The 22,657-nt window shown below is 43.0% G+C and overlaps 2 protein-coding genes across 4 annotated transcripts; one reads left to right on the top strand and one right to left on the bottom strand.

Moving 5' to 3' along the window:
- Positions 1-109: 109 nt before the first annotated feature.
- Positions 110-11,804, bottom strand: LOC139560419 (uncharacterized oxidoreductase ZK1290.5). Of its 3 annotated transcripts, none has more exons than XM_071377164.1 (8): positions 11,615-11,794; positions 10,487-10,735; positions 9,946-10,047; positions 9,754-9,845; positions 9,262-9,444; positions 1,705-1,764; positions 1,227-1,327; positions 110-740 (listed from the first exon to the last, which is right to left on the bottom strand). In XM_071377164.1, the coding sequence occupies exons 1-7, from the start codon at positions 11,685-11,687 to the stop codon at positions 1,232-1,234; spliced, it is 855 nt and encodes a 284-aa protein (XP_071233265.1). In that variant the 5' UTR covers positions 11,688-11,794; the 3' UTR covers positions 110-740; positions 1,227-1,231. The 3 variants fall into 3 exon arrangements, with proteins under 3 accessions (XP_071233265.1, XP_071233263.1, XP_071233264.1); XM_071377163.1 differs by lacking the exon at positions 1,227-1,327 and having other exon boundaries at positions 449-576; positions 612-740; XM_071377162.1 differs by lacking the exon at positions 1,227-1,327 and having other exon boundaries at positions 11,615-11,804.
- A 52-nt stretch (positions 11,805-11,856) lies between these two features.
- extl2 (exostosin-like glycosyltransferase 2) lies at positions 11,857-17,941 on the top strand. The gene is made up of 6 exons (XM_071377161.1): positions 11,857-12,025; positions 12,542-12,996; positions 13,460-13,530; positions 14,382-14,497; positions 16,171-16,627; positions 16,864-17,941. Exons 1-5 carry the CDS (start codon positions 12,021-12,023, stop codon positions 16,568-16,570), a joined length of 1,047 nt encoding a protein of 348 aa, XP_071233262.1. The 5' UTR covers positions 11,857-12,020; the 3' UTR covers positions 16,571-16,627; positions 16,864-17,941.
- The last annotated feature ends 4,716 nt before the right edge of the window (positions 17,942-22,657 follow it).

Below are 22,657 nucleotides of genomic sequence, written 5' to 3'. Positions count from 1 at the left end.
AAAATAATCCATGCAGTGTTCATGATTTTATAATGCCCTTCTGGTTCAATTCTGAATGTGTTTCTCAGAGTATACGGTACCTTGAGAATAAAATGATAAAAGCAACTGATAAATTGAGATGAACTCCGTGTTCCCCTCAAAGTATTTATTAAAATTAATTTAACCAATGACATGATCGATGAATTACAATATTCCGGAGGAAGGATCCTTTTTTACAATTAAAATAATCTTAACCTCGATATTCCCAGAAGGAATATTTTGTTAACTTTGCTCCAGTTTAGCATTAGCAATAGTTGAGTACAAAAATGTCATTGATCTAAGGAGCATAGCCTCCCTAAAATCCCATTAACCATTTGGGTGACCTAATTCTTTAAGAGCCAGTGGATTAAGGCAATGTTGTGTCTAGGCATACAGTAATGGCTGATTTATATAAATCAATGATGTTAACAAGTATCCTACCAGTCACATCGATTAGGAGGATAGGCACTAATATCTCATTAAGGCAGTTGGGTGAGGCTAGCAGCAACTATGGCTTCACAAATCTGGTTGAAGCACCAGAGTCACCCACCATTTCTATTCACAGCCATAAACACACACAGATCTAATTTCTAAAAGTTCTGTTTTGTATTTTAAGATGTTAATCCTTTCCAGAGTGGGTAGCTGAGATGAATGAGCTTCATGTCACTGTGGAGTCTCCTGACGTGATCCACGTCCTCATCTGAGAGGGAGAACCCAAAGACCTGAGGAGACAACACTTATGAGTGACATCACTCTCAGAGAAAACAGTCCTCCCCAGATCTCAATGGTATTTTAAATTGAGACACGGCCATTCATTTTCTACTTAGTTACCTCTAACTAAGCAGCCATTCACATACTGAACAGAGTACATACACACCAACTAAAAGCGAGCCAAGATATAGGGGCAGCCAAATATACACATGAAATCAGATGAAAGGGTTTGTGAAGCAAAATGAGAAAAGCGAATACGTTGTATGCAAATATGATTAATGATAATCAAAGATCCTGAATCAGGGATACATTTTGTAGGGTGGAAGACTGCAAGCCAGGGAAAAATACCAGAAAGGAAGAGTGGGGGGGGATGTGAAAGAGTGGCTGAGAATGATTTAGTTACTAAATAAAGTTAGCAGAGCTTCAGCTCTTTACTCTTCTATCCATAGAGGCAAGGCATGCTTGTGAGAAGCAGTGATGGTGAACACATGCTGCACCTGTGTCACTCCACACATGTGGGATCCCAGCTCACGTGTCTCCCATCATGCAAACTGCCCAGTGCCGCCATGTCTTTCCCCTCCAGTTGGAACCCAAAGACCTAGGAGTGGGAGGAGCCAGGACCAGCAGGGGGGAGGGGTGGAAGTTGAGTGGACAAACATGGTGGTTTGATACGTGTCCTTTTAGCTGGGGCAGGACTCTGACAGGATCCATTCTTGAGCTTGTGATTATCATTTGACATTTGAGTCTTAAAATAACAGTACACCCAAATGTCCCTTTTCATCCTTCACAGACTCAAGTTGGCATTGATTACCCCAAAACAATGGGGTTCTCTTAGAGCCTATTTCAATGCAAAGTTAGACCGAACTGTCTTTTTAATATTAGATTGATCTAGATCTACTTCAACACATGCTCAAACAGAACTCAACTAAAACATGCACACAATTCCCTTCTGTCTTGTAAATAAATCCAACTCACTTGACAGTTTTCCAGGATCCTCTCGTTTTTGGTGGACTTGGGAATGGTGACAACTCCATTCTGAGAGGGAAGGGGGACAAAGCACGCCATTAAAGATTTACATTTTCAGTGTCTTAATGTAAGTGTATAATTATGACAGTGTAATAAGGAATACCCTTTTCATAAGAATGAGTAACTGTATGGAACTTTCACTCTCAAACATCCCCTTACCAATCATATCCAGTCGCATAGGCGCCTGAGCAATGAAGCAAACGTGTTTTTGCACCCCCACTTTTTTACTAGAAAAGTATCATGATCCATTGGGTAATTTGTCATTTTCAATAATTAGAAATATTTTTCGGCTAAGTTTGTATAAAAAAAAAAAATGTCAATTTAATATACATTGGGGCAAAAAAGTATTTAGTCAGCCACCAATTGTGCAAGTTCTCCCACTTAAAAAGATGAGAGGCTTGTAATTTTCATCATAGGTACACTTCAACTATGACAGACAAAATGAGAAGAAAAGAATCCAGAATATCACATTGTAGGATTTTTAATGAATTTATTTGCAAATTATGGTGGAAAATAAGTATTTGGTCAATAACAAAAGTTTATCTCAATACTTTGTTATATACCCTTTGTTGGCAATGACAGAGGTCAAACGTTTTCTGTAAGTCTTCACAAGGTTTTCACACACTGTTGCTGGTATTTTGGCCCATTCCTCCATGCAGATCTCCTCTAGAGCAGTGATGTTTTGGGGCTGTTGCTGGGCAACACGGACTTTCAACTCCCTCCAAAGATTTTCTATGGGGTTGAGATCTGGAGACTGGCTAGGCCACTCCAGGACCTTGAAATGCTTCTTACGAAGCCACTCCTTCGTTGCCCGGGCGGTGTGTTTGGGATCATTGTCATGCTGAAAGACCCAGCCACGTTTCATCTTCAATGCCCTTGCTGATGGAGGTTTTCACTCAAAATCTCACGATACATGGCCCCATTCATTCTTTCCTTTACACGGATCAGTCGTCCTGGTCCCTTTGCAGAAAAACAGCCCCAAAGTATGATGTTTCCACCCCCATGCTTCACAGTAGGTATGGTGTTCTTTGGATGCAACTCAGCATTCTTTGTCCTCCAAACACGACGAGTTGAGTTTTTACCAAAAAGTTAGATTTTGGTTTCATCTGACCATATGACATTCTCCCAATCTTCTTCTGGATCATCCAAATGCTCTCTAGCAAACTTCAGACGGGCCTGGACATGTACTGGCTTAAGCAGGGGGACACGTCTGCTTAAGCCGGAAGTGAGTGCTACGACCCGTAGCACTCACTTCCGTCATCAGGAAGTGCTTCCAGAGGCTAGTCAAAGACCACATCACGTCCCTTCCTGACACACTCGCCCTCTCCAATTCGCCTACCGCCCGACAGATCCACGGATGACACAATCGCCACTGCACACTGCCCTCACCCACCTGGAGAAGAGGAATGCGTATGTGAGAATGCTATTCATTGACTACAGCTCGGCCTTCAATACCATAGTGCCCTCTAAGCTCACGGCCCTGAACACCTCCCTATGCAACAGGGGTCCTGGACTTCCTGACGGGCCACCCCCCCAGGTGGTGAAGGTAGGCAACATTACCACCTCCACACTGATCCTCAACACAGGGGCCTCACAAGGGTGTCCTCAGGCCCCTCCTGTACTCCCTGTATACCCACCACTCCGTGACTTTACAGAATTACAACTCCATCATCAAGTTTGCTGACGACACGACAGTAGTAGGCCCGATTACCAACAGCGACGAGACCACCTACAGGAAGGCAGTAGGCTCTCTGATGGCTTGGTGCCAGGTAAACGACCTCTCCCTCAACAAAACAATGGAGCTGATTGTTGACTTCAGGAAGAACCATGCTGGGGCCGCCGTGGAGACAGTCAAAAACGTCAAGTTCATCGGGGTACACATCTCTGAGGAGCTGAAATGGTCAAACCACACAGACACCGTGGTGAAGAAGGCACGACAGCAACTCTTCAACCTCAGGAGGCTGAAGAAATGTGTCCTGTCCCCGAGGGCCTTCACAGTGTTCTACAGGAGCACCATCAGGGCATTCTGTCGGGCTGCATCACAGCCTTGTACGGCAACTCCACCGCCGCTAACCTCAAGGCACTACAGAGGGTGGTACGCTCAGCTAAAACGCCTCTTTGGGTGCACACTGCCTGCTCTCCAGGACATATACAACACCAGGTGTCGCAGGAAGGCCAAGAAGAACATCAGGGGCCTCAGCCGGTTCTCCACGCTTCCATCACTCAGATGCGGGCAGTACAGGAGCATCATGGCTAAATCTGAACAGACTGGCCAATAGCCACCACTAGTCAGCTATCTGCTCCCCCTGCTTTCACTCCAACTGAGCTCATAGCTTAAGAATTTCACTGTGCACTGCAACTACATCTGCGACCTTGTGCACGTGACTAAACTAATCTAATGGGTTTTTAGAAGGAGGGAGGACTTGGAGTATGCAATTGAGATTCTCGCACTGACTCGGAGTAGCCTTCCATCAGCCTACACCTTTGCAGAAAACTGAATGTCCAGTAGCTACTATTACATGATTAAATCTATGAGAATGTATTTTTCTCCCCAAGCCGTTTACAAGTATTTAACACCATTCTGCAAAAAAAATTTTTTATCTATTTTCCCAAGATCAAATCGGTTAAACCACATTATTAAAATGTTTTAAGTCTGTCACAAAATGAACAGTCCTGGCTGAGCCCCATACGCTTTGCGGTTACAATGTAGCCAAGCTGTGTCTGGATGCGCCTATGCGCAAAAGGATATTTGTACCTTTTGATAAAACAGCTCTGCTTTACTTGGTAAGTAATATCGACCAAATAAGCCATTTCTACCCTCGTTGCATCAAATATTACTACGGAGTGTTCATGGTGACACTGTGACAGCACTTCAAAACCCCCCAAAAATCCATGTCGGAGTTAGAGATAGGTATGAATCTCGACGGACGTAAAAATACTTTTCAAATACGGTAAAAGTATTTGGTGGCTGGCTGCCCAAATGGGCAAGTGACATTTTGTCCCTGAACAAAATTGATATACTGTATATTTTGTCTTGAAGACAAAAGAAGCTTTGACTCTAGTCTTCCATTTGTGGGCCTACATGTGCAGTTGCGGAGCACAACAAGAAAAAAAGAAACCAAGCCAAGCATCACGCAGTTCTTCTCCCCAAATTCCCTTTCCCCTCTGACCGCTCTCTCTACACGTGTCCTGAGTGAGCACACAAGCTTCCGTTAGGCCTACAGAATTACATGCCTAGAAAAACGTATCTAAACTGAACAAAAATATAAACGTAAACTGCAACAATTTCGAAGATTTTACTGAGTTACAGTTCATATAAGGAAATCAGTCAATTTAAATATATTCATTAGGCCCTAATCTACGAATTTCACATGACTGGGAATACAAATAAGCATATTTTGGTCACAGATACCTTAAAGAAAAAGTAGGGTGTGGATTAGAAAACCATCTGCTGTGACCACTATTTGCTCCATGCAGCATGACACATCTCCTTCCCATCGAGTTGATCAGGCTGTTGATTGTGGCCTGTGGAATGTTGACCCACTCCTCTTCAATGGCTGTGTGAAGTTGCTGGATATTGTCGGGAACTGGAACACACTGTCGTAAACGTTGATCCAGAGCATTCCAAACATGATCAATGGGTGACTTGTCTGGTGAGTATGCAGGCCATGGAAGAACTGGGACATTTGCAGCATCCAGGAATTGTATACAGATCCATGAGACATGGGGCTGTGCATTATCATGCTGAAACATGAGGTGATGGCGGTGGATGAACAGCGCGACAATGGGCCTCAGGATCTCGTCACAGTATCTCTATGCATTCAAACTGCCATTGCAAAAAATGCAATTGTGTTCAATGTCCGTAGCTTATTCCTGCCCATACCATAACCCCACCGCCACCATGGGGCACTCTGTTCACAACGTTGACATCAGCAAACCGCTCGCCCACACAACGCTATATGAATGTGGTCTGCGGTTGTGAGGCCGGTTGGATGTACTGCTAAATTCTTTCTTCTTTTTTTACGTTGGAGGCGGCTTATGGTATATAAATGAACACTCCATTCTCTGGCGGACATTCCTGCAGTCAGCATGCAAATTGCACGCTCCCTCAAAACTTGACACATCTGTGGCATTGTGTTATGTGACACAACTGCACATTTTAGAGTGGCCTTATTGTCCCCAGCACAAGGTGCACCTGTGTAATGATCATACTGTTTAATCAGCATATTGATATGCCACACCTGTCAGGTGGATGGATTATCTTGGCAAAGAGAAATAAGCTTTTTCTGCATATGGAACATTTCTGGGATCTTTTATTTCAGCTTGTGAAACATGGGACCAACACTTTACATGTTGCGCTTACATTTTTGTTCAGTGTAACTGATGGGATACACAAGCTACATTCCTTGCCAAATGAGGACCCAAAATGGACTGGTTGATTGAAGTTGGGAAAATATGTGTTCCAACAAAAAGCTGCAGTTTTGCAATAATTGTATTGCTTAAAATATTCCGCTTAGGCTACTTTGCAAACTGCTAGTGCCATATAGAATTGGTTATAACCCCCCCCCCTTAAACAGAGACAGGTTCCACACTGAAAATATGCAAAAACAGTTTGCTAAAGACATAAATATTTTCATCAGAATCATTAAGCCTGTGCCCTACTCAACAAACAGATGTTGTGGCTGTAATTCATCACCAGGCAGTATTCAAATGTGGAATTGACCATTTAGAAAGAACAGGCAGGAAACTAAATCAAACATCTGTATATTGAAAAGGAGACTGATTTTGGTTTATAACCCTGAATTTTTGTTCTATTTCAACTCGCCAAATTGAGCCCCCGTATGCTCTTTGAGAATAACTGCTCTAGATCTGAGATGCGCATCACTTCACACTGGAAACTTTTTCTATATTGGGAAAATATTCTGTTCCATTTTATTCTGTTATATTACATCATGATTTTTACTATAAAATAGGTATGTCTTGACTGTGATAAGGGACTCAGGGGAAATAAAAGCGTCTTGTCTGTTAAATAAACAAAACTATGCCATTACACAGCCATAGGTTTCTACAAGCGCCACCGCTGAGGATACAGCCTTTATGAAGATTGTGTTCCATCATATAATGTAACCAGTTGATATTACGCTTTCAATAAATCAATATTAAATTACGTTTTATTTTATTTTATTGACTATATTTATGGGACAATTTAGCAATTAGGATTTGTTATCTCGTTGTCATCCGGTGTCTAGCTAGCTAAAATTGGCCCTTTCCTAAATCAGCCATTGATGGAGATTGGAATTTGGCCTTGTGGTTTTACTTCATTCTCAGTGTTGGCCAAAGACAAGCACACTTGATTCAACTTGTCAACTAATCATCAAGCCCTCAATGACTTGAATGAGGTATGTTTGTCAAGGGCTATAACAAAACTGTGTACTGTTGGAGCTACTGGAGGACCAGGGATTGTGAAACACTGTGTCTAGGTCATGTAACTGTCTGTTACATGCAATGCTCATCGTGGACTTCACTAGACAGAGGTTGCTATCAGGTTTTGTGATAAAAGAAAAAGGTGTGGTTGAATTTATTCTGCCACGGTCTTCTTATTGTCTCGGCCTTGAGGCCTATATATCACGGTCGCAAGGCATATGAACTAACAGGTAACGGAGCAAATTACGCAATTATCTCAACACGTACAGTGGGGAGAACAAGTATTTGATACACTGCCGATATTGCAGGTGTTCCTACTTACAAAGCATGTAGAGGTCTGTAATTTTTATCATAGGTACACTTCAACTGTGAGAGACGGAATCTAAAACAAAAATCCAGAAAATCACATTGTATGATTTTTAAGTAATTCATTTGCATTTTATTGCATGACATAAGTATTTGATCACCTACCAACCAGTAAGAATTCCGGCTCTCACAGACCTGTTAGTTTTTCTTTAAGAAGCCTCCTGTTCTCCACTCATTACCTGTATTAACTGCACCTGTTTGAACTCGTTACCTGTATAAAAGACACCTGTCCACAACCTCAATCAAACAGACCCCAACCTCTCCACAATGGCCAAGACCAGAGAGCTGTGTAAGGATATCAGGGTTAAATTGTAGACCTGCACAAGGCTGGGATGGGCTACAGGACAATAGGCAAGCAGCTTGGTGAGAAGGCAACAACTGTTGGCGCAATTATTAGAAAATGGAAGAAGTTCAAGATGATGGTCAATCACCCTCGGTCTGGGGCTCCATGCAAGATCTCACCTCGTGGGGCATCAATGATCATGAGGAAGGTGAGGGATCAGCCAGAACTACACGGCAGGACCTGGTCAATGACCTGAAGAGAGCTGGGACCACAGTCTCAAAGAAAACCATTAGTAACACACTACGCCGTCATGGATTAAAATCCTGCAGCGCACGCAAGGTCCCCCTGGTCAAGCCAGCGCATGTCCAGGCCCGTCTGAAGTTTGCCAATGACCATCTGGATGATCCAGAGGAGGAATGGGAGAAGGTCATGTGGTCTGTTGAGACAAAAATAGAGCTTTTTGGTCTAAACTTCCCTCGCCGTGTTTGGAGGAAGAAGAAGGATGAGTACAACCCCAAGATCACCATCCCAACCGTGAAGCATGGAGGTGGAAACATCATTCTTTGGGGATGCTTTTCTGTAAAGGGGACAGGACGACTGCACCGTATTGAGGGGAGGATGGATGGGGCCATGTATCGCGAGATCTTGGCCAACAACCTCCTTCCCTCAGTAAGAGCATTGAAGATGGGTCGTGGCTGGGTCTTCCAGCATGACAACGACCCGAAACACACAGCCAGGGCAACTAAGGAGTGGCTCCGTAAGAAGCATCTCAAGGTCCTGGAGTGGCCTAGCCAGTCTCCAGACCTGAACCCAATAGAAAATCTTTGGAGGGAGCTGAAAGTCCGTATTGCCCAGCGACAGCCCCGAAACCTGAAGGATCTGGAGAAGGTCTGTATGGAGGAGTGGGCCAAAATCCCTGCTGCAGTGTGTGCAAACCTGGTCAAGAACTACAGGAAACGTATTATCTCTGTAATTGCAAACAAAGGTTTCTGTACCAAATATTAAGTTCTGCTTTTCTGATGTATCAAATACTTATGTCATGCAATAAAATGCAAATTAATTACTTAAAAATCATACAATGTGATTTTCTGGATTTTTGTTTTAGATTCCGTCTCTCACAGTTGAAGTGTACCTATGATAAAAATTACAGACCTCTACATGCTTTGTAAGTAGGAAAACCTGCAAAATCGGCAGTGTATCAAATACTTGTTCTCCCCACTGTAGGTTGTAATATGGCTTTTTTTTAATGGCTTGGCTTCCCCAGTGATTTTACCCACACACTGACACTGAATTCCACTGACATCACGTGGTATTGTAGATCAGTGACACAAAATCTAAATGTAATAAATGTTGAATTCAGGCTGTAACAACCAACATGTGGAAAGTGAATACATTCTGAAGGCACTGTAGGTGGGCATCAGAGTTGGCGGTACCTGTACGCTCCACCGGATGCAGATCTGAGAAGGCGTGCGGGCATACTTGTGTGCCAGCTGGAGGATGGTGGGGTGGCTGAGAGCTTGACCCTTGGCCAGGGGACAATAGCCCTCGAACACGATGCCCTCCTTGCGACAGTACTCCACCAGCTCCTCTGGCTGCTGGAACGGGTGGTACTCCACCTGAGAGGTGGGAAAGGGACATCACTCGGTCTGTCCTTTCCTGTCGCTTATAACTGAAGGGCCAATGTAGGTAATGGGTCATGTCCCACAGACACACTGGCCGCATTCCATTCCAAATATCAATCGCCTACCCTCTGCCCTCATTCAGTCCCCGTCACGGATCTAAGATGACTAGGTGATCACTGGACAGGAAGCTACAACTCGTTTCATCCATGTTGCAATCACCCATCCAGTCCCTTCAGATCCTTCAGGGAGTGAACTAGGCCAGGAAAGACTGTGGAATGAAACGCAGCCCAATGCATCACTCACCTGGTTGACGTGAGGCACCACACTACAGTCCTCCTTCAGCTCCTTCAGGTGGGAGACGAGGAAGTTACTCACGCCGATGGCACGACACACCCCTGCCTCGCGTTCACCGAGACAGAAACAGAAGGCTCTTGATAAGAATCCTATAGGCTTATAGCACGGTGTGTGACTATAAGAAATAATGTTCTGTGTCACCTTCATTATACAGCTCCTCCAAGGCCCTCCAGGTCTCCACCCTGACCTCCCTATTGGACCTTCCTGGGACCATGGCATCTGGCCAGTGCATCAGGTACAAATCTGGGGGGTGAGAGAGGAGGGGAGAGTGAAAGAGTGGGAAAGGGAGAGAGACGGGAGTGAGTGGGGTGGTATAAGGGGAAAAAAGAGGATTGATACAATTAGAGGGAGAGCAAGGAGAAGGGAGACATTCCACTACACCAAGGAGAAGGGAGACATTCCACCACGCCAAGGAGAAGGGAGACAGTAGACGTTCCACCAAGGTGAGTGAGAGTGAAAAGCATTTTTTCTTTTTTACCTATAGTGGACAAGCTTTGGTATGAGTAGTGGGAGATAATCTTGTTGTGGACGTTGTCTCTTGCAAATGAGAACCGGTTTTCAATTGACCTGGTTCAATAAAGTCTGAATATGTTTCCCTTATATATTAGATCAAAAAGGACTGAATACTTTTTATCTATCAGATAAGTAAAAAGTACTCGCACCATATTGTCTTGAGCCTTACCAAGGTATTCCACCCCTAGGCGGGAACACGAGTCGCGGCAGGCCTTTTTGGCAGCGGTATAGCCGTATTCTCCGGGCCACAGTTTGGTTGTAAGCCATAGGTCTTGCCGCGGTACTCCGCTCTCCTGCACGGCTTTACTCAGCTGCTCCTCACAGCCGTAACGCTTCGCTGTGTCGATGTGCCGCACGCCACACTCGCGGAGTGCGTACAACACGGCGTCATGTGAATACCCGCCGTCATGCGATGTTCCTTGGGAAGAAAAGAAAGATACATCACTTTCCCTGATTTAGAATTTCTGGTATGAATTTCAAACTTTCCCTGATTTTAGAATTTCTGGTATGAATTTAAAACTTTCCCTGATTTTAGTATTTCTGGTATGAATTTCAAACTTTCCCTGATTTTAGAATTTCTGGTATGAATTTCAAACTTTCCCTGATTTTAGTATTTCTGGTATGAATTTCAAACTTCTTCCTTTCAATGGGGCCATCTCAATAGTCTGAGATGGTTCCCTCTCAGAATCTTCTCCTTCATCTGCACTCCTATAACAACATAAGATGAAAGCAATTTGAAGGATAGGGCTACCTACTAGATGTTTGCTTTCACCAGTCCAGCTCTTTCACAGAGCAGAGAGGATGCCTCTGTGGACTACTGATACGGTGTCTCTTCATTCACACTGATTACTGATCTACAAAACCTTTTGGTTAGCCACTATTGAGAAGCCCACTACTTTCACACTGGTCTGTGGTGTTTTCATATTCAGTTCAAAAGTTTGAGGTTGTGTTCTTGATGGAATTCATGCTAGAACAGTCAGTCCTCTACGTAGGCTAGTTTGACACAATGTGGTGATGTTTCAGCAGAAATTCATCCGAGTAATTCCATTCGGTGTATATATATATATATATATACACATACACATATATATATATATATATATATATATATATATATATATATACACATATATATATGGATTAACTGACTCCTCCTGAGCACAGTAGTAAACATTGTTGCAAAATCGTCACCTTATGCAAATACCATTTACATTTCTCTTTAAAAAGGTTGCACGTGATATAAAATAAAGGAAGCTTTGAACATTGTTATCATAGATTTGTTTGTTTTTTATCTTACCCAGTCCAAGAATTGGAATTTGCAGGCCATTGGAAAGAGAAACTTTAGGACAAGTCGTTACAATAGAATTCATGTTTGTTCAACTGTGTTGGTAAAACCAACTAATGCGTTGTATTATATTCACTCGGACGTTTCCAGGGTGCCGCTAGAATCCAATTTTCCAAATACGTCGTAAAACTAAAAGCACCTCACTATGCGGCGAAAACCATCGCCATAAAGCAGTACAGTTGTGCGTCATTGTAGTTTTCCTGACTTTCCCGAATTTGCCTACAAATACTTTCCTGCAAGTCTACGTTGCGTCTGCGTAAATCAACAGAACTCTTGTGTGTGGAATGGGAAAAGAGGGAGAAAACAACTAAAGTAGATTAATTAATTGTTTTGGAATGTGCGTTATAAGGATACAACAATGAGGTAGGTAGCTTAGTGTTTTTCCTCACTGTTGTATTGTTAAGTGGCCTAGTCTATTGTAGGCCGAGGTTTGTAACCCATTTCCATTAGGCTACTTTAAAAGTCACTAACGCCGTTAAAGTACCGTTTAATAAAGTTAACTTTTTGATGATGCCATAGCCTAATAGGCCCAATCATATGCACGCGCGCAACATGTCGTCGATTATTATCATGGAGGGTGTTGTGATGGGAATGTCGTGGTTTACAATGTATGCGCTTGACAAATAGTCCTTCTTTTTAAAAAGCCTATTCTGTGAAATAGTTTCTGCACCCTAAACACTGAAGGTCTGTGATCTGTGTGGATTAGCAATATGGCGAAAATTCCCCCTGATCTATTACAAAGGGCAAGGTAGACCTATATCCATATTGTTTATGTCTATCTAATCATCTCAGATCTCCACAAGTGCATAGGGAGTATGGGCTAGGGGTTGATTTGGGAATCAGTATATATGTCCATTGTTGTCTTTCTCCTGAGTGCAGAGTCCTTCTCCGTGGCTGCAAAGGTCTTCGGCGGTCCTATCTCGTTGCTCCCATACTACTCCTTCTCTTGGTCGGTGCTGCCTTGACTGCCCTCCTGCCTTCCGTCGAGGACCGGGGCCATGTCGGGGCCATGGGAGCCCTTCGCCATAGAGCCACCGCCGGCAACAATGCCAACGCCATTCCCGGGCGCCAAACGGAAGAGGAGGACGCCACCGCATTTACCATAGTCATACAGACGTATAACCGTACCGACGTCCTGCTGAAACTGCTCAACCATTACCAGGCGGTGCCACACCTGCGGCGGGTCATCATCGTGTGGAACAACATTGGGGAGCGGACCCCTCAAGAGCTCTGGGACGCCCTGGGGCCCCATCCCATCCCTGTGGTGTTCAAAGAGCAGAGCGTCAACCGCATGCGCAACCGCCTGCAGCCATTTGCTGAGATCGATACCGACGGTGAGGTGTGTGAGTGTGTGGTGTGTGAGTGTGTGTGTGTGAGAGGGTCAGACAGACAGAGATGGCGTTAAGGTGGCTTTCCAAAGTGTCTACCTCACTTAGCCGTTCAACCGAAGATAGATACTGACTGTGGTGTGGAGTGTGAAAGAGAGACACAGACAGACCAGTGGAGGCTGCTGAGGGGAGGACCGCTAATAATAATGGCATCAAACACATTGAGGACGTGGTTTCCATGTGGTCGATACCATTCCATTGACTCCATTCCAGCCATTATTATGGCCGTCCTTTCCTTCAGCAGCCTCCACTGAGACACAGACTGACAGACACTCTCCTCGTCTCCTCGTCTCCTTTCCTCAGCTACGTCGCAAAATTGTCCAGTCGAGTATACAGGCACAACAACGCTGTGTATTGGAAGTATTTAATCATCTAATGGTAATACTCTGTGTTCAACTTCTCTCCTCAGCTGTGTTGATGCTGGATGATGACACGTTGGTCAGCGTTCCAGATATCAGTTTTGCCTTCTCTGTGTGGAAGGTATGTACTAACAACAATACACATTGAAATCAAATCAAATGTTATTAGTCACATGTGCCGATTACAACAGGTGTAGGTAGACCTTACAGTGAAATGCTTACTTACAAGACCCTAACCAACAATGCGTTTTAAAAACTATGAATAGAAATAAAACTAACAAGTAATTTAAAGAGCAACAGTAAAAACAATAGCGTAACTATATACAGGGGGGTACCGGTGCAGAGTCAATGTGCGGGGGCACCGGTTAGTCGAGGTAATTGAGGTAATATGTACATGTAGGTAGAGTTATTAAAGTGACTATGCATAGATAATAACAGAGTAGCAGCGGTGTAAAAGAAGGGGGTGGGGGTGGGTAATGCAAATAGTCTGGGTAGCCATTTGACTAAATGTTCAGGAGTCTTATTGCTTGGGGGTAGAAGCTTTTTAGAAGCCTCTTGGACCTAGACGTGGCGCTCCGGTACCGCTTGCCGTGCGATAGCAGAGAGAACAGTCTGACTAGTGTGGCTGGAGTCTTTGACAATTTTTAGGGCCTTCCTCTGACACCGCCTCGTATAGAGGTCCTGGATGGCAGGAAGCTTGGCCCCTGTGATGTACTGGGCTGTACGCACTACCCTCTGTAGTGCCTTGCGGTCGGAGGCCGAGCACTTGCCCTACCAGGCAGTGATGCAACCAGTCAGGATGCTCTCGATGGTGCAGCTGTGTAACCTTTTGAGGATCTGAGGACCCATGCCAAATCTTTTCAGACTCCTGAGGGGGATAGGTTTTGTCGTGCCCTCTTCTACATAATAGCTTACATTGTATTACTATTGGAATGCTCCTCAATGCTGTCCCATACTCTCATCCTCCAACAGCAATTCCCAGATCAGATAGTTGGATTTGTCCCCCGTAAACACGTTACCACGGTGACGGGGGTCTACAGCTACGGCAGCTTTGAACTCCAGGACCCAGAGATGGGAGGAGGTGACAGGTACAGTGTCTTCAAAGTATTCACACCCCTTGACTTTTTCCACATGTTCTTGTGTTGCAGCCTGCATTTAAAATGTATTCATTTGAGATTTTGTGTCACGGGCCTACACACAATACCCCATACTGTCAAAGTGGAATTATGTTTTTAGACATTTTTACTAATTAATTAACGAAAAGCTGAAATATTTTGCATCAATAAGTATTCAACCCCTTTGTAATGGCAAGCCTAAATAAGTTCAGGAGTAAAAATGTGACTCACTCTGTGTTCAATAATAGTGTTTAACGACTACCTCATCTCTGTACCCCACACATACAATTATCTGTAAGGTTCCTCAGTCGAGCAGTGAATTTCAAACACAGATTTAACCACAAAGACCCTGCCTTGCAAAGAATGGCACCTACCTATTGATATAAAAAACAGACATTGAATATCCCTTTTGAGCATGGTGAAGTTATTAGTTACACTTTGGATGGTGTACCAATACACCCAGTCACTACAAATATACAGGTGTCCTTCCTAACTCAGTTGCCAGAGAGGAAATAAACCGCTCAGGGATTTCACGATGAGACCAATGGTGATTTTTAAAACAGTTAGAGGTTAATGGCTGTGGTAGGGGAAAACTGAGGATGGATCAACACTGTAGTTACTCCACAATACTAACCTAAATGACCGAAGGAAACCTGTACAGAATACAAATATTCCAAAACATGCATCCTGTTTGCAATAAGGCACTAAAGTAAAACTGCAAGAAATGCGGAAAATAAATTATCTTTTTGTCCTGAAAACAAAGTGTTATGTTGGGGCAAATCCAGAACAACACATCACTGAGTACCACTCCATATTTGCAAGCATGGTGGTGGCTGCATCATGTTATGGGTATGCTTGTCATCGGCAAGGACTAGGGAGTTGTTTTATGATAAAAAGAAACAGAATAGAGCCTTAAATCAAGTGCATTGTTGGGTTTCTCCGTCTCTTCATACAATGCCACAGGTAAAATCCTAGAGGAAAACCTGGTTCAGTCTGCTTTCCACCAGACACTGGGAGACAAATTCACCTTTTGGTAAGGACAATAACCTAAAACACAAGGCCAAATATACACTGGAGTTGCTTACCAAGACTACATTGAATGTTCCTGAGTGGCCTACTGTAGTTACAGTTTTGACTTAAATCTGCTTGAAAGTCTATGGCAAGACTTGAAGATGGTTGTCTAGCAATGATCAACAATCAATTTGAAAGAGCTTGAAGAATTTTGAAAAGAATATTGTACAATCCAGGTGTGCAAAGTTCTTAGACTTATCCAGAAAGAAGCACAGTTGTTATCACTGCCAACGGTGATTCAGGGGTGTGAATACTTTTTTCAATAAATTAGCAAAAATGTCTAAAAACATATTTTCACTTTGTCATTATGGGTTATTGGGTGTAGATGGGTGAGAGAGAGAAAATCTATGTAATCCATGTTGAATTCAGGCTGTAACACACAAAATCTGGGAATAAGTCAAGGGGTGTGAATACTTCCTGAAGACACTATAACTGCATAACTATAGAGGTTTGCCATATCTAGACACTGAAGGCCTAGATGTAGACGTTGTTGCTCTAAACCATGTTCATGTCTTGCGCCCTGATGCATTTTTAAAACAATCTGAATGTGGGCCCTGCTTTCCACACTGCTGCAGATACTCCATGGTGCTGATCGGCGCCGCCTTCTTCCACCACCGCTACCTGCAGCTCTTCCAGGAGCAGCCGCCCGAGGTGCATGCCCTGGTGGATGACACGCAGAACTGCGACGACATCGCCGTGAACTTTGCCGTGGCAGCGGAGCTACAACGAGGTTCTGGGGCCATAAAAAGTAGACCCTCTGGCATCTTTGTGAAGCCCGTGGATATGCGCAATCTGGAGAGGGACGCCAGCAGCGGGTACCTAGGCATGTGGCACCGTCCCGAACACCTGCTCCAGCGCTCCTACTGCCTGAACCGGCTGGCACAGATCTACGGCGCAATGCCCCTGAGGTACTCTAACATGATGCTGTGCCAGTTTGGCTTCCCAAGCTATGCCAACCACAAGGGCAGGGGCTGACTGGCACAGGGAGGCACGGACTGGCATTGACAGGTGTCGAACACAGCGGACATTCAGGTAGGTCAATGTACAGGTGTTGGGATGTGATAGGGGATGAGGATTTGATCAGTGTTTTGGGTGAGGAAACAGAGTAGATTGCATGCCCGGGGTTAATACTGAAGTATGCAGGATTGTGTAACACAAAGCGTTAAGAGAATTAACACTTACTGTAAAATGTGAGGATTTTGGTTGGGTAATGGTTCGGTTTTTGGGATACCTTAAAGTAAGGTTCTCATTCTGTTGTCTTTTTGTAGGCGAGAGAAGGGATTCCTTATTATGACCTCATCGGGACTAGATCTCTGAGTCGGTTACCTCCAGGACCAGACGCTGACAACACGGCAGATGGTCCAACAAGCGGTGCCTTACTAAAGATGGACTCTTTACGTTAACCTGTTCTTGATAATCTGACAAACAAGATATCAGTATTAAACCAGAGGACTTTTGCTGTTGCCAAAATCATAAGATATTACGTGGCACGGTTGATAGATAGACTTTAGTTGGTGCAAATGTTTTTATTGCCAGCTGATGGCAGCATTGTAATATGCACATTCGCACAGGGTATGTACTGTAACTGTTCAAAAGTCAGATTTTACTTTTGCCTTTGTGTCAGTACTTGCACTCCCATGACAGGCTTAACTTGTCAGGTATTCAGATGTGTATTTGATAAATGTGATGAGAGACACACACACAGGTGCTCATACAATCACAAGACAACTGAGAATATTCCTTTGATTCTGAGATGCATTGGAAGGTCAAGTGAACATTCTTTTTTTTTTTTATCTACTGGTTTAAACATTACGACGACGTCACGACTTTGAATAATGGCTGCTTTCTGCTCTTGCTCGACTCAAACTTTGCATTGTTAAACGGTACTTACTGGAATTATGTGAATGTTGCGCTGACTTTGTTCTGGTGAAAACTGCTGTTTCTGGCGATTGCCTCCCTGACATGACTGTTTCAGGGTGAATATCTACAGGACTTGTAGCAAGTATCCTCTCTTTTACCATTTCTGTTGCATCAAGAGCCTGAAATTGTGATGCATTGAAAAAGGCTGTCCCTCCAAAACTGTTTGTCCTTCGATCAGATTTCATATTATCTCCCTTAAAATGGGTTGTCTGCCAAAAAAATTCTACTATTGTGCATCTCAAACTGAAAAACGATGTTTCTTTTCTACATGACATGTAGACCACTGGGACATTTATTCTCTCATTGATTTGTTGTTTTGTTTGTGATTTTGGCTTTGTTTGCATATGCTGTTGGTAGAGCTTTGTTGCAAATCATTTGTTTGGTGGGCTTAGTGTGCTGTGCAACAATTAAAAGTTTTAATACACATTTTGTATTTTTTTTAATGTTATAAAATTAAAAGGTTTATGTCAGCATATGGATTATTATGTTAGACAACCAGCTGGTTACAGCTCTTACATTGCACTCCTTTTGAACAGGCTATGTGTCACGGAGCTAGGCGTGGTGGGTGCGGAGTATGGCGCAGAGGATTTTGGATTTTCGTAATTTATTCCGGACAGAACAAGATCACGCCAAATAACAATAGGCGACAAATACTGACCTACCCAAAACAGGACACAAAAACAGTCCAACAAAATAACAAACGCAACCATCTACACACAGAACAGAAAATAAGCCCGCACAAAAGCAGGCGGGCATAAACAGCCCTGAACAAAAACCCCAAACGAGAAACAGGTGAAAACAATAAAGACATAACCAACAGAAAAGGAAATCGGTGGCAGCTAGTAGCCCGGTGACGACGACCGCCGAGCACCGCCCGAACAGGAAGAGGAGCCACCTTCGGTGGAAGTCGTGACACTATGATTCTGATTAGATAGTGGTTTAATACAGCCTTTCTTAAAGTATGGGTCGCGGCGTGTCAGTGTAAATTTGTAATTGTTTCATGAATTACTGGAATTGTTTTGGCCAAGTGCATCTGCGCTCTCTGTTCAGTGCACTCTCTGCTTCTCCGTTTGGCAGCTGTGTGATTGTGAGAGGTGGTGTACCGGATCTTTTTTTTCTGCAGTTTTCTTGAAGAGAAACGATGCAGCGCTGTGGTTCAGACAGCAGATGATGTGCTGTCAGCCACTGACTTGTCATTCCCACTCGACACCATTCACCGCTGTCATCAAATGGACTAATGCTAGCGACAAGATCTGACTGAGCTCAATTGTCATGAAACGCATATACAGCGAATAGTTTCTCTCTGTTTCACACACACACTTATAACGAGGAGCGCCCACAATGTGTTGTGTGTGTGGAAGTGCTTAGTAATGAGTCTTGCAAAACGAACAAATAAATAAAACGACACGTCCTGACCAAACATCCACAGCATGATGGTAAACCTAGGAAGTCCTTTCAGGACAGGGCAGAATGTTTCAGGAAACAGTGCCTCGACAGTGGAAAAGTAAATCAGCTAGCAAGGCATTGTTGTCATTTTATAACAGGTGATGATCAGCAGTAATAAGGGAGTACTAACTCTCATAGTAGATGTGAGTTTCTCTTTCAAACAATCCCCTGGCTTTGTACACAGCTAATAGCTAACATTCGCCCAAGCAAGCTACTGATAGTGCAACCCTAAGTAACAGTACAGATGAAGATGAACAATGATCAGGCCCACTGTACATCTTACTGTAGAAATTATTGTTGAAAACTAGTCTAGGTTGGAACTGTTGCTGTTAAAATACAATAATAATTGTTATTCTTAACTGGAATAAACTGATTGAAGCAAGGTGCTTTTTGAGGTAAACACACTCACATAGTTCTGGGTTGTTCATCTGCAGCAGGAAGCGGTCTCCTGCCTGACTGAGGAAGCAGTAGATGTTCTGGTCCAGTTTGGCACCACATACCTATGTGAGTCAGGGTTCTCAACTCTGACATACTTAAAAAAACAAGTACAGAAACAGTCTCAAGGCTGAGCCCAGAATAGACATGTTGCTGTTACAATACAATACATATTTTTTATTCTGAACTGAAATAAACTGATTGATCACACCACACAGATATAGAGACCAGAAAAGGACAGCGTGGGTGTTTTCTGGTCTATATCTGTGTGATGTGATCAATCCGTTTATTCCAGTTCAGAATAAAAAATATGTATTGTATTTTAACAGCAACAGTTAAAACCTAGACAGATATGTAAGTGTTTTAATGGGGGAAAATAACATGAATAGATATTATATGGATATTTCATTTCATTATTTGTTTTTGTCTATATTACATTTGTTTTAGGCATAAGGGCAATGAAATGTACCAATATTTATGTATCGTTGCATATTTTCCTAAACTTGGGTCCCAGGAAAACACAGAATATCTCATTTGGGTCTCAGGAAAACACAGAATATCTCATTTGGGTCTCAGGAAAACACAGAATTTCTCATTTGGGTCTCAGGAAAACACAGAATTTCTCATTTGGGTCTCAGGAAAACACAGAATTTCTCATTTGGGTCTCAGGAAAACACAGAATTTCTCATTTGGGTCTCAGGAAAACACAGAATTTCTCATTTGGGTCTCAGGAAAACACAGAATTTCTCATTTGGGTCTCAGGAAAACACAGAATTTCTCATTTGGGTCCCAGGAAAACACAGAATTTCTCATTTGGGTCCCAGGAAAACACAGAATTTCTCATTTGGGTCCCAGGAAAACACAGAATTTCTCATTTGGGTCTCAGGAAAACACAGAATTTCTCATTTGGGTCCCAGGCTGAAAAAGTTGAAGAAGCCCTGGTCTAATGGATCCAAGGCTGAATAATCAAACAAAATGCTGGTTTAGTTTTGTTTTCTCTTTGCCCCATACTTCAACACATTCTGGAAATTCCCAGGCCTAAATTCCTAATTTTAGTTCAGACCTTTGAAGAATGTAATCATCATTTCATCTCTGGGTTGAGACTGAGATCTGAGAAAATTTGAAATATAACAAACCCACCCCTTGGAACTTCCAATAGACCAGGGTCATTGGGGCACACATGGAAAAACATGTTGTAATGGACAACTAAAATGAGTCCAACTAGCCCCTTCCTGTTCTAGTCTGTTTTTTATTGATTGGTGCATAATGAATACGAACCAACCAACCAACTTCAGAATACATCTTTGCATTACTGTTGCACAATGTATAGTCCCTCTTATTTCCTCATGTTACCTAGGTTTGAGAACATATACCATTTGGTTGCTAACAGTAGGGGGCAGTTTAGCAAAACAGATTTTATGTTATCTTTGTCGACCAAATTGCATGGTTTACAAAAGATTGTGTGTATTGGCAGGGAAGTTCTTCCCATTTTCAAGGGGAACTTACCGGGAAGAAAAAGGAAGAGACACAATGTGCTTGTGCAATAGACTAGATTAGAATACCTCTCTATCCGGTTGGTTTATGAACAGTCTGAATTATATCCAGTAGAGGAAGGAAGTTCTAAACCACTGTATGAAGGTGTGTATTGAAAGATTTCATTTTAATATCAGAACGACTATGTGATGAACATCGCAGTTTTGACCCTAAAATAAATGTTCCTCTGACGAAAGACATGGGTTAGGTTTAAGTATTAATTTTATCTCGACTGATGCCTCTACATATATATTATACACAATCACCCTAACACACACACCCTGACACACAGATCTACAGGTCACAGCAAAGACATCTGATTACTTCTGACTGGAGGACATACCTTATTAACTGTGAAGATGGGCTAACCAACACCTGCTCATCACTGGAGTTGGTAAACAAACAAACCCCTTCACAGACTGCACAGTGCTTCTTAGATGAGAGCTCAGCAAATACAAAGGGCATTACTTAACTGTTTCCTTTTTTTTTTTAAACACTGTCATTGTCACCTTTAACCTGTTTGTGCCCTGAGAAGACGTGCGTAAAAACATCCCATGACTCAACTTGTGTAAAAGTATTTGGACATTACGTCTGATCTAAGGCTGTAGGTGGAAATATGTCTCTACTTTGATCCGTATATGTGACCTATGACCCGAGGATGGAGATGAGGTCAACCTGAATATTAATCTCTAGACCCGGAAGAGAAGTGTTACTGATAGTGGGATGCATGTTGTCCCTGCTAAATCATCATTACCCAATACCCACAACACTTTCCCTACTACACTGAGCAACAATATAAACACAACATGTATAGTGTTGGTTTCATGAGCTGAAATAAAAGATCCCAGAAATGTTCCATACACACAAAAAGCTTCTCAAATGTTGTGCACAAATTTGTTTACCTCCCTGTTAGTGAGCATTTCTCCTTTACCAAGATAATCCATCCACCTTACAAGTGTGGCATATCAAGAAGCTCATTAAACAGCATGATCATTACACAGGTGCACCTTGTGTTGGAGACAAAGGCCACTCTAAAATGGTCTGTTTTGTCACGAAACACAATGCCACAGATGTCTCAAGTTTTGAGGGAGTGTACAATTGGCATGCTGACTGCAGGGATGTCCACCAGAGCTGTTGGCAGATAATTGAATGTTAATCTCTACCATAAGCCGCCTCCAATGTAATTTTAGAGAATATGGCAGTACGTCCAACCGGCCTCAAAAACGCAGACCACATGTAACCACGCCAGCCCAGGACCTTCACATCCGACTTCTTCACCTGTGGGATCGTCTAAGACCAGCCACCTGGACAGCTGATGAAACTGAGGAGTATTTCTGTCTGTAATAAAGCCCTTTTGTGGAGAAAAACTCATTCTGACTGGCTGGGCCTGGCTCCTCAGTGGGTGGGCCTATGCCCTACCAGGCCCATCCATGAGTGTGCCTCTGCCCATTCATGTGAAATCCGTAGTTTAGGGCCTAATTTATTTGTCAATTTAATGACTAACTAAAAAATATAACAGAAGCATCTAATTTCATGATATGTATACTGAACAAAAAGAAAACACAATAATTTCGATTTGACTGTTTGTCCCCCTAAGATTTCCTCAGTTTTGTGTGTGTCTTTTCACAGATTTGGCTGAAAGCTATTAAAGGAGAAGCTAACCAGAGGTCATTTGGGATTGGTGTCTGTAAGCACAATGAACTCCAAACTGCTCCTCCCATTGACTGA

This window comes from Salvelinus alpinus, chromosome 30 (assembly GCF_045679555.1).
Source record: "Salvelinus alpinus chromosome 30, SLU_Salpinus.1, whole genome shotgun sequence".
NCBI lineage: Eukaryota > Metazoa > Chordata > Actinopteri > Salmoniformes > Salmonidae > Salvelinus > Salvelinus alpinus.
Note: the sequence above shows the minus strand (reverse complement) of the source record. Positions and strands in the feature narration are given on the sequence as shown.

What these genes read in the sequence shown, in the direction of transcription:
- LOC139560419 (XM_071377162.1), bottom strand. Translation starts at nt 11,687, where the DNA reads ATGAATTCTATTGTAACGACTTGTCCTAAAGTTTCTCTTTCCAATGGC. An exon ending in GGAGGAGCTGTATAATGAAG is followed by an intron (nt 9,846 to 9,945) that starts GTGACACAGAAC and finishes AACGCGAGGCAG; the next exon opens with GGGTGTGTCGTGCCATCGGC. An exon ending in GGATCCTGGAAAACTGTCAA is followed by an intron (nt 741 to 1,704) that starts GTGAGTTGGATT and finishes TTGTCTCCTCAG; the next exon opens with GTCTTTGGGTTCTCCCTCTC.
- extl2 (XM_071377161.1), top strand. An exon ending in TGCTGAGATCGATACCGACG is followed by an intron (nt 12,997 to 13,459) that starts GTGAGGTGTGTG and finishes TTCTCTCCTCAG; the next exon opens with CTGTGTTGATGCTGGATGAT. An exon ending in TTGCCTTCTCTGTGTGGAAG is followed by an intron (nt 13,531 to 14,381) that starts GTATGTACTAAC and finishes ATCCTCCAACAG; the next exon opens with CAATTCCCAGATCAGATAGT.